Source organism: Lepus europaeus, chromosome 7 (assembly GCF_033115175.1).
Source record: "Lepus europaeus isolate LE1 chromosome 7, mLepTim1.pri, whole genome shotgun sequence".
Classification (NCBI taxonomy): domain Eukaryota; kingdom Metazoa; phylum Chordata; class Mammalia; order Lagomorpha; family Leporidae; genus Lepus; species Lepus europaeus.
Genome location: NC_084833.1, coordinates 37,365,860 through 37,383,644, shown reverse-complemented (window position 1 = coordinate 37,383,644; position 17,785 = coordinate 37,365,860). Strand labels below are relative to the sequence as shown.

At 37.1% G+C, this 17,785-nt stretch overlaps 1 protein-coding gene across 2 annotated transcripts in view; it reads right to left on the bottom strand.

The window, feature by feature from the left end:
- The window catches only part of KIF18A (kinesin family member 18A), an 85,584-nt gene that overhangs the window by 30,536 nt on the left and 37,263 nt on the right, over positions 1–17,785 (bottom strand). For both annotated transcript variants that reach the window (XM_062196374.1, XM_062196375.1), the window contains exons 11-13: positions 17,473–17,637; positions 10,345–10,466; positions 6,794–7,029 (exon numbers count right to left, since the gene is read on the bottom strand). In XM_062196374.1, the coding sequence (XP_062052358.1) occupies positions 6,794–7,029; positions 10,345–10,466; positions 17,473–17,637 (523 nt within the window). The remainder of the gene's footprint in view (positions 1–6,793; positions 7,030–10,344; positions 10,467–17,472; positions 17,638–17,785) is intronic.

Here is a 17,785-nt window from a genome sequence, read left to right as displayed (position 1 = left end):
ATTTTGGGGGTGAACCAATGGAAAAGGAAGACCTTTCTCTCTGTCTCTCTCTCTCTCACTGTCTAACTCTGCCTGTCAAAAAAAAAGAGTCACAAGTAAATAGACTTTGGTAAATCAAGGATATTTAACTTTAAATGTACAATGACCACTAAAAGAATATTAAAAGTATGTATGGCTTCCAAGTTCAAAGGGTGGAGGTGGTGGGAAATAATTAAATACAATTCTATCACTTCAAAGTAAAATCCATAACAATTAAGGAGTTTCAATTAACCAGGGCAATTAGAAAGCAAACTTCAAGATTATAGATTCAAATCCAAATATCAATAAATGAGTACTTGAATTAAAAGATAAAGATTAGAAAACAGAACAAAATGTAAACTCTAACTCTGTACTGTTTATAAGACACAAATTTGAAACATAATATTATAAAAAGATTAAAAGTGAAAGAATTGGATGAAAAGGTAAATCATAAAAATCAGCAGGGGCTGGCGCTGAGGCATAGTAAGCTAAACCTCTGCCTGCAATGCCAGCATCCAGTATGGGCATTGATTCGTGTCCCAGCTGCTTCTCGTCTTATCCAGCTCTCTGCTATTGCCTAGGAAAGCAGTGGAAGATGGCCCAAATACTTTGGCCCACACAACCCACATAGGAGAGTTGGATGAAGCCAGCTGCTGGCTCTAGGCTTTGGATCGCTGTGGCCATTCAGGGAGTGAATCAGTGGATGGAAGACCTTTTTTCACTGTCTCTCCCTCTCTCTCTGTAACTCTCTGTACCTCTCAAATAAATAAATAAAATCTTTAAAAGAAATAAATATGAGTGAAAAGATAGAACAAGTCTATAAGTATTAAGGTAAACAAAGTCAGGAAGAATTATTAGAAGAAATTTAATTATAATAATCAAAGAAGTAACATTTATGAACTATATGAATGTAATAAAATCTCAAAATAATGAATGTGATAAATGAATGTAATAAAATCTCAAAATAATGAATTTAATAAAACCTCAAAATACAGATTATATAAAGTAAATACTGACAGAACCACAAAGAAAAATGTGTGATAGGCAAAATGGTCCTCCCAAAGATGTCCATGCCTGGCTCTGGATCCTGTGGGTATGTCATATTACCTGGCAAAGAGATTTTGCTGATGTAATTGAAATTATGCTATTTAAAACAGGGAGATTTTTTGGATTATTTGGTGGGTCCAATACAATCTAATCTTAAGAACTCTTTTTAAATGCTGAGAATTTCTCTAACTGGAGATAAAAGAAGAGAAAGCTTTGACTGTTTTTGTCGGCTAAGATGAAATGGGTCATCAACTAAGAAATATGGCTGACCTCTAGATCTGAAAATGACCTTTGGCCAGAGCCAGTAAGCAAACAGGGACCTCAGCTCTAAAGCAGTCATATGAAACTGAATTCTGCTTTTAACCAAAATGAGCAAAGGAGCACACTCTCCCCCAGAAGCTCCAGATAAGAGGCCCAGCTGGTTGACACCTTGATTTTGACACTGTGAAACTCTGAGTAACCAGTTGAACTTGCTGGACTTCTGACCCACAGAACTGTGAGTATAAATCATTGTTATTTTCAATTGGTACGTTTTTGTTATAGCAGCAATATAAAACTTTTACAAAATGAAATAAAATCCAATTGTAATGGGAAATAGGCAAAGAGGTAACTTATTGATAATTAACACATTAATTGCTCAACTATGACTGTCATGTTTAACAAGTTTATAGAAAAATGGAACTAGAAGATAATGTATATTTTCCATGAATTTTCCATGTAATCTGAGTTAAAACTCTCTAAATGTAGTGGGGATCTCCCAGGAACAGCATTGGAAAGAGAAAAAAGTGGAGCAGAACCTTGGGAAGATCCAAACTTCCAGAAAAATGAAAGCTTGGCGGTAAGGGAGTAGCACAGGATAGCAGTTGAGACCAGATGTGAAACTCTAAAGCACTATATATCCTTAGAGGACAGTGTGATCTTACTTGTACAAATATGAAGGACTGCCTGTTTGCCTACCTGTGTGGGCCCTGGAGATTGATATGACCCATTTACTTATCTAAAGCTTTAAACAATCTTCTCATTCAGGAAAACGATTGGATGAAGAAACAGAAATACTCCATCACTGAGGAAGCCCAAAGAGAAACCAATCACAATCATCCCAGTCTTAATCACATTAAATATGGTTGACAATGAAGTTTCACCACTCAAAGAAAATCAAAAGCTTGAAAGAAAAGAATACAGAGGAAAGAGGCATAACGAACAAAGAGAAAAGTTAAAAAAACATTCAACTACCATCCCAATATATTGTATTTTATTAAAATAACTCAGAAAGTTTCTATTCAAAAGAAGAAACAAGCACAAAAACTAAAAAAAAAAATAAAAAAAAATAAAAATAAAAAAAAATAAAAAATTAAACAGAAGGGCCAAATGATAGAATGGACACAATTAAAGACAAAATTAGTATTGCAGATGAATCAGAAAAAGCAAAGTACTACTAAAAATATTAAAGAAACATAAGCAGGTATTTTCACATTATGACAGAAAAGATTTTTCCAAGAAAGACATAAAATGTGAAAGCCATAAGGAAAACTAATCAAGGTTACATCTTCTCTGGGGTTACATTTGCTCATTTTAAATTTGTTAGGAAACTATTTCGTAATAATTCTTAATAAAATAATTCAATTTTGTAGGATAGTGTCACTTCTGGTATTATCTTTTAGATTTCTAAATTTCACTATGGTAATACTTCTATGTCTTTTCTAATTTTTAATATATGCTTATGTATACTTTTCCTAAAATAGACTGAGAAAATATTTGATGTTGTTTTTCTTTCTTTTTTCTGTTTGCAAATGATCTGCTTTTGGATTTATTTATTTATTTATTTTCCCTGCAATTTTTAAATTTCTGTGTCATTATTTTCTACCATTACCTTTATTCTTCCTAGCATCTATTCTACTGTGCTCCTTAGGTCTTGAGAGGCCATGTTATTTAAAACAAATTCTTAGCTAAATATTAAGTTTTCTTCTTTGAGCACAGATTTAGTGCTTTTTATTGTTTTCCATATAATTTATAATTATACTCTGGATTTTGTTTTTCCATGGAATTCCCAGTATTGTTGATAATTTTGAATCCATTAAGATTTTGATCACCTAAAAGAATTATTTTCTTTTCTGTTTTTGTTTTAAAATTTATTTATTTATTTGAAAGAAAGAGAGAGAGAAAGAGAGCTTCTATTTGCTGGTGTGGTCCTTAAATGGTGCCACAGCTGGAGCTTGGACAAGCCAAAGTCAGCAGTCACAAAGTCTGAATTCAGTTCACCCACATGTGTGGCAGGGAGCTGGATCAGAAGTGGATATGAGCCAGTATTTTATATACTTATTTCATCTACTGGATCACTCCCCAAATATCAGCAACAGCAATGCTAGGGTAGAAGCAAGCCAGGAACTCAGAAGGCCACCTGGGTCTTCCACAAGGGTGGCAGCAACTCATGTATTAGAGCCACCCTCTGCTTCCTCGTAGGATGTGTATTAGCAGGAAGCTGGACAGGAAGCAGAGCAGCTGGGACTGGGACCAGGCTCTTGAGTATGGGGTACAGGCATCTCAGGTGGTATCTTAAACCTTTGTACCAAACACCCACCCATCACCTTTTAGTTACTTCTAATTTTGTTACATTCTAAACAAAATATGTACTTCATAAAAACCTCTAGAGGGAGAATAAAAGAGATGATCATGGGATAAGTATAATTAAAAAATAATGAAAGATAATTTTTCTAAGTTCAACGAAAACCTGAATCTATAGAACTGAAAGCTTCAACAAATTCCAGACAAGATTAATGAGATGACTCTTCAGCATGACATGATAAAATGATATCTGCAATAGTTAGTTATACTAAATGTAGATGTTTCTTTGTATATCTATTAAACTAAGCTTAAATATAATGTTTAAATTCAGTGTTTCCTATTAGATTACTCCAATTCTTTTTTTTTTTTTTTGAGATTTATTTATTTAATTGAAAGGCAGAGTTACAGAAGAAACAGAGGGAGAAACACAGAAAGAGAGAGACAGAGATATCTTTGAATTGCTAGTTCACTCCCCAGATGGTTACAATGGCCAGAGCTGGGCAAGTCTGAAGTCAGGAGCCAGGAGCTTCTTCCAGGTCTCCCACAAGGGTATAGGGACCTAAGTTCTTGGGCCATCCTCTGCTGCTTTCCCAGGCACATTAGCAGGGAGCTGGAATGGAAGAGCAGCAGCCAAGACTGGAACCGGTGCCCAGTTGGGATGCCGGCATCACGGGAGGAGGTGTTATCCACTATGCCACAATGCCGGCCCCAGATTACTTAAATCCTTTTTATTTCTTTTTTATTTTTTGGACAGGCAGAGTTAGACACTAAGAGAGAGACAGAGAGAAAGGTCTTCCTTTTCCATTGGTTCACGCCCAAAGTGCAGCTACGGCTGGCGTGTTGCCGCCGGCGTGCTGCGCCCATCCTAAACCAGGAGCCAGGTGCTTCCTCCTGGTCTCCCATGCGGGTGCAGGGCCCAAGGACTTGGGCCATCCTCCCCTGCACTCCCGGGCCACAGCAGAGAACTGGACTGGAAGAGGAACAACTGGGACAGAATCTGGCGCTGCAACCGGGACTAGAACCCGGGGTGCCGGCGCTGCAGGTGGAGGATTTGCCTAGTGAGCCGAGGCGCCGCCAAGATTACTTAAATTCTTAAAGAGGGAATACTGAAACTGATCATAATTATATATTTTGCTTGTTCTTGGTACCTGTAAAAATTATTGGCCTACATATTTAGGTGGTATACATTTGTGAGTGCAAATTTATGATTAATTTATTGAATTGTGCCTTTTCCATTATCTAGTATCTTTCTTTATCCTGTTCAATATTTTTAAAATTAAATTATTCCATCACAGAAATTTTCCTTCATTCTTGCTTTCTTTTTTTGGGTATTTGTCTGATACACCTTCACTTTATTTTACAGTTCATATTTTATTACACATTCTTAGTATATAGACATGCATTTAGAAATATTATCTACTTATTACATGGATAACAGAGGAGGTAATATTGGTAACTATTACAACCTTAATATCCTGAATTAGCTCTTCACCCCAATATTAAGGGTCATTATTTGGATCATCCATTATTTCATTACAGTCCCTGCTTTTAGGTATTTTCCTCACATTAGGTTCATGCACAATTCGTATTTTCTCTGCTGGCATTTGTTTGTTGGATATATTTTCTCTATGCAATTTTTCTCTATTTAAAAGATGGTAAAAAAGGGACTGAAGACTCATTACAGGTAATTCACATGTGGTACTGATATAATGAGTGGTAGAAGTGAATGGTAAAGTAGCCTCCACTAAGAGCTGGTCTTAGCTGGTGCTAAGACTTTCCTGTAGAAGAGACAAAGGTGAAATTTTTGTTTCTAAGTCTTCTGGTTCTTCCATCTCAAAGATGGGAGGCTCCTGCACACCTCTTAATCTGTTCCTAGATATTCTGTGCACTCACAAATATTAGGCACAGGGGCTGGTATTGTGGTGTAGCAAGTTAAGGTGATACTTGCTAGCATCCCATACTGGAGTGCTAATTCAAGTATCAGTGTCTCTGCTTCTGATTCAGTGTCCTACTAATGTGTTTGGGAAGGCAGTGGATAATGGCCCAAGTCTCTGGGCCCCTGTTATCCTTATGGGAGAGCTGGATGGAGTTCTTGGTTCTTAACTTTGGCCTGGGCCAATCCTGGCTGTTGTGATCATTTGGGGTCTGAAACAGTGAATGGATGATCTCTCTGATCTGCCCTTCAAATAAATAAATTAATGAATCTTTAAAAAATATATCAGGCATAATACAGTCAACGTCAACTTCCCCCAGAAAGTCCGTAGATTTTTGTGGCCAAATTTTTGTGAAGATCTTTGATATTCATTATTATGATGCTCAATTGGTCTTGTCCAGCCCAAGCAGGAGAAAACACATTTGCTTTCACAGAGAATAAGGTCTTATCTGTCCTTTATCTCAGAAAATCAGCTTCTAGGAACCTATTCTAGGAATCTAGGAACATATAACAAGCAAGTTCTCAGATGCAGTGCTTACTAATAGAACAGTGGTTAAGTCATTCATGGTACTTCTCTGAATTCTTAAAAGTTCAAACAATGAAGTAAGATTCTTCATTTATGTACTCTAAAATGCTCCTAATAAATTAAACAAAAATTGCTGCAGACCAGTATGTATAATATGCTACCATTCATGTAAAAACATAAAAAAAATAGAGTATCCAAAATTTTTTCGTGATACATAAATACCTCCTCCCCCACACACTGAAAGGATAACAAAACTATTCATAGCATTTATCTTTCAGATGTGATATCAGATTGGGATTATAGGAAGAACAGAAGAATGTTCAATTTCTTGTATCATCTGAATTTTATGCTAATTTTTTTCAACCATGATTATATATTAGCTATGCAATTAAAATATCCAATGAATACTTTTATGAGAGAGACAAAGAGAGTGATAGGGAGGGAGAGATACCAAGTGATCTGTTAGCAGAAAAAGAGCAAAATTCTAATAAATAGGTTTTATTACTACAGTTACTTTGAACACCAAAGCAAACTTGTTCTAAGATCCTTGGAAGAGACTGGTTAACAAATAATTTTGAAGTTAATTTTCTTGTTCTTATAAAATAGCCAAACCTTTAAAAAAATTAACTTTTCTGTAGATGGACACCTAAAAGATCTCTTTAGGAGTAATGTTACTATTCACTTTATAAAATAAAAGCTGTACTTACAACAAGGAATAGACTGAATTGGTCCAAGCTGTGGAAAGGTCATAAGAACAGAAATCCCTGGTAGGTCATTTTGCTTTGGATGTTCAGCAGTTTGGTCTGCCCAGACCACCACTTTTTTCCTCTCCACCAAATGTTCAATTTCTTTAAAGTCAGACTCAAAAGCAGCATTTGATAGACCAGCTTCTTTCAAAGTGCAATACTGTTTTCTTAGGGCTGGAAGTAAAGCATTCAAAACTCTATATGCAGAAGGAGAAAAGAATAGGAGAGATAAATACTAAATTTTAAATACTATGGTTCTTTTATGTAACACCCAAAGTATCAACATATTATTGAAATTATTCCATTTATCTTTTCTTTCAGAATGGTATTTCAATCAAATACCTCAACATATTCTTAGTACATTAAATAAAGAGTGGAAACAATCTTGGGTAGGAATTACTAGTCTCATATAGTCTTTACGTCACTCCTACTTAACCTTGGACAAAACACAAACTAAACTTGTTCCTCTAAGCTGGTAGGCTTGGGGTGGACATAAATTTATCCTAATGGTTAAGACATATATGTTCCATATTGGACTAGTACCTGGTATGGATACAAGCTCTGCTCCTGACTACAGCTTCCTGTATCCTCTAACTTTCCTATATGCTGAGAGGCAGAGGTAATAATCAAGTGACTGGGTTCCAATCACCCACATGGGATATGTGGATTGAGTTCTGGACTTTCAGATACAGTTCTGGACAGGGGACTGTTGCAGCCATGAGAGGAAGTTAAACATGCAAACATACAAATACATAAACATAAATTAAACTGAGGGACAAGCAGATAGCCCGTAGGCATTTGACAATAGTTAAAACATTATTTGGAATGTGCACATCCCATATGAGATTGCCTAAGTTTGAGTCCTGGCTCTGCTCTCAGTTCTAGCTTCCTATTAATGTGTACTGTGGCAAGCAGCAGGTGATGGATCAAGTATTGGGACCCAGCTACCCTTCTGGTATACCTAGATTGGGTTCCTGGATGCTAGTTTCAGGCTGGCCCAGCCCGAGCTGCTATAGTCATTTGGGGATAACTCTTTCTCTTTCCAATAAAATAAATAAAAATTTAAAAAGCCATTACTTATATTACAGATTGCTTTGAGGGTTAAATGAGTTAAATACATAAAAAAGCTTTTGCAAAACATGAGATTTACAAACCACACGTATTGCTGTTGTTACTAATAATTATGGATTCAAATAAAAAATACACTATGTCAAATGATTAGGCTCATTCTTGGTACATAGTATACACACATACACAATACTCATCACAAAAGAAGAAATCCCAACTTGTTTTTAAGATAAAGTACCCAAAGCAATGGCTTTCAGAATAGAATTCAAAGGGGATTCAGGGAGAAAAGTTGTGGACAAGGAAGATGGATATCAGAATTGATAGGGCACTAGATTCATGGTTCTGACTCAAAATCTTTCCTATCTTCAATAATCAACTACATTGAATGTATCCTATTTACTGATAAAATATCACAGCTAACAAGTTATAAATTTATGCATTCAACCAATGGTTCCTAACTTGTAAAAGATGGCAAATAATATAAGTGATCTTGAAATGATTCAGTCAGAATTCTGTGGCAGTCAATAGATGATGTTTCAGTTGATCCATAACATCTAGGAAAATAGAATCATTTGAAGTATTGATAGGGCAGTGAAAAAAGAATAATCAGGCATTAAATTGAACACATTATGAAATAACCGTCTGATAACTAGGAGCATTAAGCATTTAGATAGCAGTACAAATTATTTCTGAATTTCTTTATGGTGAGGGTTTCTGAGAGTAGTACATTTAAGCCAAGTATGCAACAAACATAGGGAACAGTTACTAATTAAAAAGTCAATAAAGCAGTTATTTATTGACCAACTATACTGATAACAAGAATTAACATTGTAGGGCTGAGAAGGCCAAGAAAGGCTTGGTTGCAAAGTTGGCCTTGGCTGGTATTTGAAACTTGGATTTTGGGAGGGCTCTCATCATTTTCAGAATTGATATGACAGAAGTGATTTATACTGAACACTTGCTTCCCATCAGAAACCTGGTGCATGCTAGTCAGAGGGCGCCTATGTGACCAGTTACCAGTAAAAATCCAGGGCACTGAGTCTTTCAAAACAGACAACATTTCACACGCATTATCACAACCTTTTGCTGGAGGATTTAAGCATATTCTGTGAAACCCCACTGGAAGAATTCTAGAAAACTTTTATCTGGTATCCTCCCAATCGTCTATGAGCCTTTTCCCTTCAGTGATTTTAGTTTGCATCTTTCTGATGTAAAAAATCATAGTCATTGAGAACAGCTGTATGATGAGTCTGTGAATCCCCAGAGTGAATCACTGAAACTAAGAATGGTCTTAAGAATGCAAAGAAAGGTACTTTATTGCATTACTTATTTTTATATTGTTTAACCGTTTCAAAACCTTTAAATGGAACACATTGCAATCTAATTCACATACAAGAATTTTCAGGCTCATTGAATTTAAATAATTAATATGGATTATGTTGATTAATATTATTTTTTTACTATTTTTTTCAAATAAATGACTAACATGTTACCACTGATCTAGTAGAGACAGTATAAAAGGGTTCACATAAATCTGATGTTTAGTAACTGCATTTTAATGACAGCAAAAAGTCATTCTGAATTAGGAATAAGTAACAACTGCCTACTAAAAATTCAGTAGGTGTTAATGGTAAATTGTTACTAAGAGCAAAATGAATGACTAGAGGATGGAAATGACTGCAGACTTCTTTTGATTATATAAGCAAAGCAGCAGAAGATGGCCCAATTGTTTGGCCCCTACTACGCACATGGGAGAGAACTGGAAGAAGCTCCTGTTTCCAGAGTTTTGCATGGCCTGGTCATTGAGGCTATCTGGGGAGTGAATCAGCAGATGGAAGATTTCTCTGTCTCTTACCCTGCAACTCTGACTTTCACACAAATAAATAAGTCTTAAAGTATAAAAAGCTAGGGCCAGTGCCATGGTGCAGTAGGCTAAGCCTCCACCTGCAGCGCTGACAACCCATATGGGCACTGGTTCGAGTCCCAGCTGTTACACTTCTGCTCCAGCTTTCTGCTATGGCCTGAGAAAGCAGTAGAAGATGGCCCAAGTGCTTGGGCCCCTGCACCTGTGTGGGAGACCAGGAAGAAGGCTCCTGTCTTCAGATTGGCCCAGTTCTGAAGTGATCCAGGGGATGGAAGACCTCCCTCTCTCTGCCTCTCTCTTCTCTCTCTCTGTAACTCTGCCCCTCAAATAAATAAATAATTTTTAAAAAATAAAAATAAAAAAGTTAGCTGGAAGGGAAGAATCATATCTTTTATACTCTATCAATTTTGCATGTTTTCTAACTTTGCATGTTTTCTGATGCTGGCAAACACTTAGAAATGATGTATTTATCTCAGATAAAAAACTTAGCTTTTTGGCAAAGGAAAACTGGCCTCCTATGCTTCAAGTACTTTAGGTCTATAGTGGTAAATTTGTAGAATAGGTAAATCCATAAACATACGCCTCAGTCTGTCTGTGTTGTTGTTCTTGAAGACAGGCTAGATCCATCATATGTCGAATTTGTGCTTTCAAATCCTTGTTCTGGAGGTGCAGATGATGGCAATGAAAATCTTTACTGAGTTCCTGGGAAAATAAAGAAAATATATGTCAGAGATTTCTAAAAATATTAAACTTAATTTCAATAAAGCTTATTTTATATAGTGAATAGTTTTAATTATTTTAGGTTATCAAATGATGTTTAAAAACAAATTCTTGTAGAGGTGGTCTATAATTTATAAGCAGTAATAGGTACCAGATTTCCTCAGAAACAAGGTAGGATTTCTGAAGAAATTTTATTATGATGAGAGTTTTTTGGTTAATCCTATTGTTCATTATTTTGTGAAAATACATGAGGATGATCAGTTTTTACTTAAATGCCGCTTCCTCAGGTTAGCAATGTATTTAAAGAAATGTATTTAAAGATGGAACTGTCCACTCAACTTCCAATATTCTCATAGCATTGATCAGTAATATTTTCACTTATTTATTTATATATTTAATTATGAAAATGTTTTGTCCACACCCACTCTTGGCATAAGCTTTGCTGTTGGCCAAAATATGAACAAGCCTCTTGAGGGTTCCAATATTCCTAATCAGCACCTGCCTAGGGCCAGGGGCCCTCTACTATACTACCTAAAATTACATGTCTTTCCTCAAATTTGGTATACTAAACTAAGCACAGGAAATATCAGCTAAGTGAGTACACTAAAGTATGAATGATATCCGACAACATTCTCAGAATTTCAGTGAGTATAATGAAAAGGATGGAAGTTTTCTGGATATTTTGAACAGATAAGACAGCAACCCATAAGCAGGGGGAGTTTTGACTGGAAACTTCCTCAAAAGTATAACCCATTTTAGCTTTCTAAAAAGCTTTCCCAATTCACAGTTGGTTACTAAGTCTCTAAAAGCTCAAAGTAGCTTGTTCTTTCTTTTTAACACTTCCTATGCCATGGTAGAAAATGTAAAAGAGAAATAATGTCACTCTATTTATCTGATATACTTAAGTTAAAGGTTATTTACATAATTCATGACTATATTCCAAGAAATATAGCAAGAAAAATAAAGTCTTTATGGAGTCAGGGTTATATGCTTAGAGCACTGGCACATAAGTCATGTGATATTATTGTTAGCCTTGAAACAAATGACATCTTAAGTCAAATATATGGCCTTTATGGATATCAGTTTACTTGACTAAGATAGTGGTTTCCAGTTAGAAATTTGAGTGATCATTATAGTGCGAACATCTTTGCCAAATATTCCATTTATCCTACATAAAAAAAAAATTCTTCCTTTATATACAGTTTCTGATAATTTTATTCTTTTATCTTCTTGAATTATTCTATCAAAGAAAAAAGATTCAGCTGTTGGGAGCTGACACAGTGACACAGTGGGTAAAGCTGCTGCCTGTAATGCTAGCATCCCACATGGGCGCCGATTCGAGTCCTGGCTGCTCTACTTCCGATCCAGCTCTCTGCTATGGCCTGGGAAAGCAGTAGAAGATGGCCCAAGTTCTTGGGCCCCTGTACCCACGTGGGAGACTGGGAAGAAACTCCTCACTCCTGGCTTCGGATCAGCGCAGCTCTGGCCATTGTGGCCATTTGGGGAGTGAACTAGAGGATGAAGACCTCTCTCTCTCTCTCTCTCTCTGCCTCTTATTCTTTCTCTGTGTAACTCTGACATTAAAATAAAAATAAATAAATCTTAAAAAAAATTCAGTGGTATGATTATATTAGTTAATGAGTCATGGTAAACTTCATCTTTGGAAAAGCAAGTTTATAATTTGAGTTTTTTTTTTTTTTGTCATGACACACTAATGATTGAATCTGACTGAAAGAGCACGATCTATTCTGAAAACTACAAGAAGGCACTATTAATAGCTGAAGTGCAGGCTACATGGAGAGGTGACATATAAAACTTAAGAGGCATCACTTCTTGGCCTTTTGGTTAAGATCAGGTGTAAAACTTGAGTTTTTCAGGTGCCAGACCATGCTATGCCTGGTAAATCATAATGCACAGTTTATAGTAGGGAGAGGGTATTGAAGAATCATATGATCAGGATTACTCTTTAAAACCTCATTCTGGCTGCAGTGTAGAGAATGAATTGCAGCAGAACATCAATGGAAGCAGAAAGAAAAAATTAGCTGTCCAGAAATAGGGGGTTGGAGTCTGAAATAGTGTAGTTGGAATTAATGATAGATTTAGAAGCAAAAAAAGTAGATAATGATGGAGAGTGTAGAGAAAACAGAATCAATTAAGAAGTCAAAAGTAGTTAGTCTAGTGTTGTGTGATCCTGAATATAGTCGCTTTATCAACTTAATAACTAGTTAATTCAGCTGTAAAATATATATAGCAAAAAAAAAATAGGGTGGGATTTAGGTAGTAGACATGGAAAAAATTTCAGTTTTAAATAATTTCAGATTTTTTTTTTCACAGGCAGAGTGGACAGTGAGAGAGAGAGACAGAGAGAAAGGTCTTCCTTTTCCGTTGGTTCAGCCCCCAAATGGCCGCTACAGGCGGCGTGCTGCACCAATCCGAAGCCAGGAACCAGGTGCTTCCTCCTGGTCTCCCATGGGGTGCAGGGCCCAAGGACTTGGGCCATCCTCCACTGCACTCCTGGGCCACAGCAGTGAGCTGGACTGGAAGAGGAGCAACCGGGACAGAATCTGGTGCCCCGACCGGGACTAGAACCTGGGGTGCCGGCACCGCAGGCGGAGGATTAGCCTAGTAAGCCACGGCGCCAGCCCAGATTTTTTTTTAAACCAGAAACCTTTTATTTAAGGGATATAAACTTTATGCATTTCATAAATACAACTTTCGGACATAATGATACATCTCAATGTATTAAAAAACAGAACTTGGCCGGCGCCGCGGCTCACTAGGCTAATCCTCCGCCTTGCGGCGCCGGTACACCGGGTTCTAGTCCCGGTCGGGGCGCCGGATTCTGTCCCGGTTGCCCCTCTTCCAGGCCAGCTCTCTGCTGTGTCCAGGGAGTGCAGTGGAGGATGGCCCAAGTGCTTGGGCCCTGCACCCCATGGGAGACCAGGAGAAGCACCTGGCTCCTGCCATCGGATCAGCGTGGTGCGCTGGCCGCACCGCGCTGGCCGCAACGCGCCTACCGCGGCGGCCATTGGAGGGTGAACCAACGGCAAAGGAAGATCTTTCTCTCTGTCTCTCTCTCTCACTGTCCACTCTGCCTGTCAAAAAATTAAATAAATAAAAATTAAAAAAAAAAAAAAAAGACTGTGACAAAAAAAAATAAAAAAAAAATAAAAAACAGAACTTAAAATCAATTTTAGGTTCACATTTAAATGTGCAAAACTTCTGCTTGAGTTCTAGAAGACAGATTATTAGAAAAATTAGGTTTGACCATACTGAAACAATTTAATGCATTAAAATAACCAAAATAATATTGATAACTTTATAAACACTACTAAGTAGATAAAAACAAAAAAAAATTAGCAATAATAGTGATACTTTTTTTAACATTAGGGAGCTTACGGTAAATGTTGGATAGGAAAACAAGTAAGTTTCTACAATTGACTATTTTGCATCTTTGATATTAAACAAACTATTGTATGGTTGGGGTTGGGATATAAAACTAGAACACTGATTACATAGACAACCATTCTAAACTGTAACATAAGCTCAACATAAATAGAGGCTCTTGATATACTCCAGCATTATCATCTTAAAATCATATATAATATGTGTAAGTTTTTTAAATGAATGTAATGTCACTGAAATGTCAATCTAAAAATGGTAAATTTTATGTTATATTTTACCACACACACAAAATTCTTTTAGACTCCTCTTAAGAAAGTTTTTGACCAATAAAGTGCTAAATAATCAGTCATGCATTAGTAATAAAGATAGTAGTCATTATTAAATAAGGTCAAAGATTACCTTTAACCAAAATACTTATAATTTTTAGCTTACAAAATGATAATCTCAAAAACACATCTTTTGATATATAAATAATAAAAAAAAAATCAAAAAGTACTGTCAACATAGAACACTTAAGAGAATCAGCTCCAGTGCATTGAATGAGAAATATCCAAGTGGTCAGGATTATCCGCTGCTTTCTTCAAATACTCTTTATGCAGAACATGGTTTTGGTTCTTTTACAGGTACACTCATGGAGATGACTGTCATCAATGAAGAGTCTCTATTGTTTTAGATAACGAATATGTAATGCGAAATTTCTGAAGTTACCTTTTGTAAGCATAGACAACTCCAACATTTTCCAACATTTTTGATTACTCCTTTGATTACTCATTATATTATCTTGAGATGGATACAGCATTTTTATAAGTTTTTTATTATCCCTCTAAAGTAGATGTCTTGTCTCCCCCCAACCCCCTTTAAGATTTAGTTATTTGAAAGGCAGAGTGACAGAGAGAGGAAGGGAGAAAAATCTTCCATCTGCTGATTTAACCCCTAAACGGTACAAAAGTTTCAGGAACCTGAAAATCTATCTGGTCTCTCAAGTGGGTGGCAGGGGCGCAAGCACTTGGTCCACCTTCTGCTGCCTTCCCAGGCACTGTAGCACAGAGCTGGTTCAGAAGTAGAGCAACTGGGATTTAAACTGGCACGCTGTTATGGACCAGGGCTTGAACTGGCACTCTGAAATGGGATGTCAGTATTGCAAGTGGCATTGCTGCACCACAACACTGGTCCCTAAAGTAGACAGTTGTATCTGAGTTTTAATGCTTAATGACCATTTACAGTCACTGCGAGTCAGTCACAGAATAAATCCCCCTGGTTATGAGGCATTAGGTAGCATTAAAAAATTTTTGAGTTTAAAGTTTGTTACTGAATACTTCATATTTTCTTTCACCTCTACTTTAGTTGGCACTCTTCAAGATATTTTAAAACCTTAGAAAGATATCAACTAGCTCATAGGGAACAGTGAATTTCAGAAGAGCATCATCAAAGTACAGACTTAGACACTCCTCAGTATTAGTCAGCTTTTCATTACTCTCAAGAAATATCTAAGGCAGGCTAACTATTAAAAAAAAAAAAAAAAAAAAAGGAGGATTATTTTGGTTTACAGTTCTGGAAGCACAAGGTCTAAGGGCCCCCACCTAGTGATAGCCTTCTCACTGGCAGAATTCTGGTGTGGTGTAGAGAATCTCACAGAAAAAGATAGGGATCCAGAATGTCTAAATCTGAACAATCTGTAGCCTGTCTTGCTATGAATCCACCAGGATTCAGTCATGAGGGCTCCACTTTAAAGACCTAAACCAATCTTAAGCACTTCCCTAAGGCCTCACCTCTAAATACCATAATTGGATTAAGTTCATAAATTCTTTGTATCATTAATGTAAGACTTTGGAGTTTAAAATCCTGTATGCATTCCAGGGCCAACTCATAATCATCCTCTTTAAGAAAAAAAATTGGGCCGGCACCACAGCTCACTAGGCTAACCCTCTGCCTGCGGCACCATCACCCTGGGTACTAGTCCTGGTTGGAGCACCAGATTCTGTCCCGGTTGCTCCTCTTCCAGTCCAGCTCTCTGCTGTGGCCGGGGAGTGCATTGGAGGATGGCCCACGTCCTTGGGCCCTGCACCTGCATGGGAGACCAGGAGAAAGCTGGTTGGCTTTCCAGCTCCTGGCTTTGGATAGGCGCAGCGCGCCGGCCGTGGCAGCCACTTAGGGGGTGAACCAATGGAAAAGGAAGACCTTTCTCTCTGTCTCTCTCTTTCACTCTCTAACTCTGTCAAAAAAAAAAAAAAAAAAAAAAAAAATTGAAAAGAAGTTCTTTAATGTGCAAGGTTTCAGGATCAATATTAGTTACTTTGTGGCAGTTGCTGCCAGTTGCTTATCCCATATTCAGTTTCCACTTCTTTCTTATTAAGAGAACTCCAATTTTGTTCAGGATAATAATATATCCAGTAAAAGAAAATGGAAGCTTTCTACACTCCTTTTTACCTGAGGATAGCTATGTGACATAATTTTAGCTAACATACAGTCTGTTAGGAATTTCTGGAAAGTCCTTGTTTTCCTGATAGAGACACAGCTTCCCTTTTACTTTTCTTCTGGTCTGGGTATAAATTTGAGACTAGAGATGAAATAGTAATGTTACAAATCATGAAATGAAAAGCACAATGATGACTTTGATCACTTTTTGGAAGTACTCCAACAAGAACAAACTGCATACTTCCAACACTTTTAAGGAGCAAAATACAGCTCAAACTGGTTAAGACACTGGAGTCAGATTATTGAAATCTTGTGGTAGAACAAAATTCTAACCTGATACAGCCATTAGCCATCATCATACATCATTTACTATAAGTTTAAATTTTTGCCAAATTAAGGTATAATATTTTCAGTTATATACACACACTCACTCTTTTTTTGACAGGCAGAGTGGACAGTGAGAGAGAGAGAGAGAGACAGAGAGAAAGGTCTTCCTTTGTCGTTGGTTCACCCTCCAATGGCTGCCGTGGCTGGCACGCTGTGGCTGGCACACTGCGCTGATCTGAAGCCAGGAGCCAGGTGCTTCTCCTGGTCTCCCATGGGGTGCAGGGCCCAAGGACTTGGGCCATCCTCCACTGCCTTCCTGGGCCATAGCAGAGAGCTGGACTGGAAGAGGAGCAACCGGGACAGAATCTGGCACCCCGACAGGGACTAGAACCCGGGGTGCTGGCACCGCAGGCGGAGGATTAGCCTAGTGAGCCGCAGCGCTGGCGACACACTCACTCTTTTAAATTGGTTTTCTTTAGAATTAATACTACTAATGGTGCCCACACTTAAAATCACTTTTGCACAATATATATAAAGATGTAAAGCAAACAAATTACCTACTTGATAAAGCCTCAAGTGTAGTTTGAAATGGAATTTATTCTATTTTAAGAGCTACTTCATAAAAGGATGCAGTTCCTTAAGTAACTTTATTGTTTTGAAAGTATAGACAAAGCAACTCTAATAGGTAATTGGAAAGCATAAGAGATATATATTCATTTAACAACAGTAAAAAGGATCAGAGAAATTGGACAATAGTGTTATGAAGGATACTTATTCAATACAAGAAAGATAAAGAACTAAGTTCTTTAATAAAAATCTGAACATAGAAATACATCCGTACCTTTGGAATATGACCATTTTGACCTAGGAGTCTCATTTCATTTTCAACACGATGGAGCCAATTAGTATTCTCATCAAATTGCTTCAATTCTTCTTCTTTCTTTTTCTCCAGGTAGCAGCGACGAGTTTTCAACATTGCAAGTCTGTGATCTCTTTTGCAAGTGGCCTGAAACATAATGCATTTAATAATCAACCTAATTTCTTTTTTTTAAAGATTTTATTTATTTATTTGAGAGAGAGAGAGTTACAGACAGTGAGGAGAGACAGAGAGAAAGATCTTGTGTCCATTGGGTCACTCTCCAAATGGCTGCAAT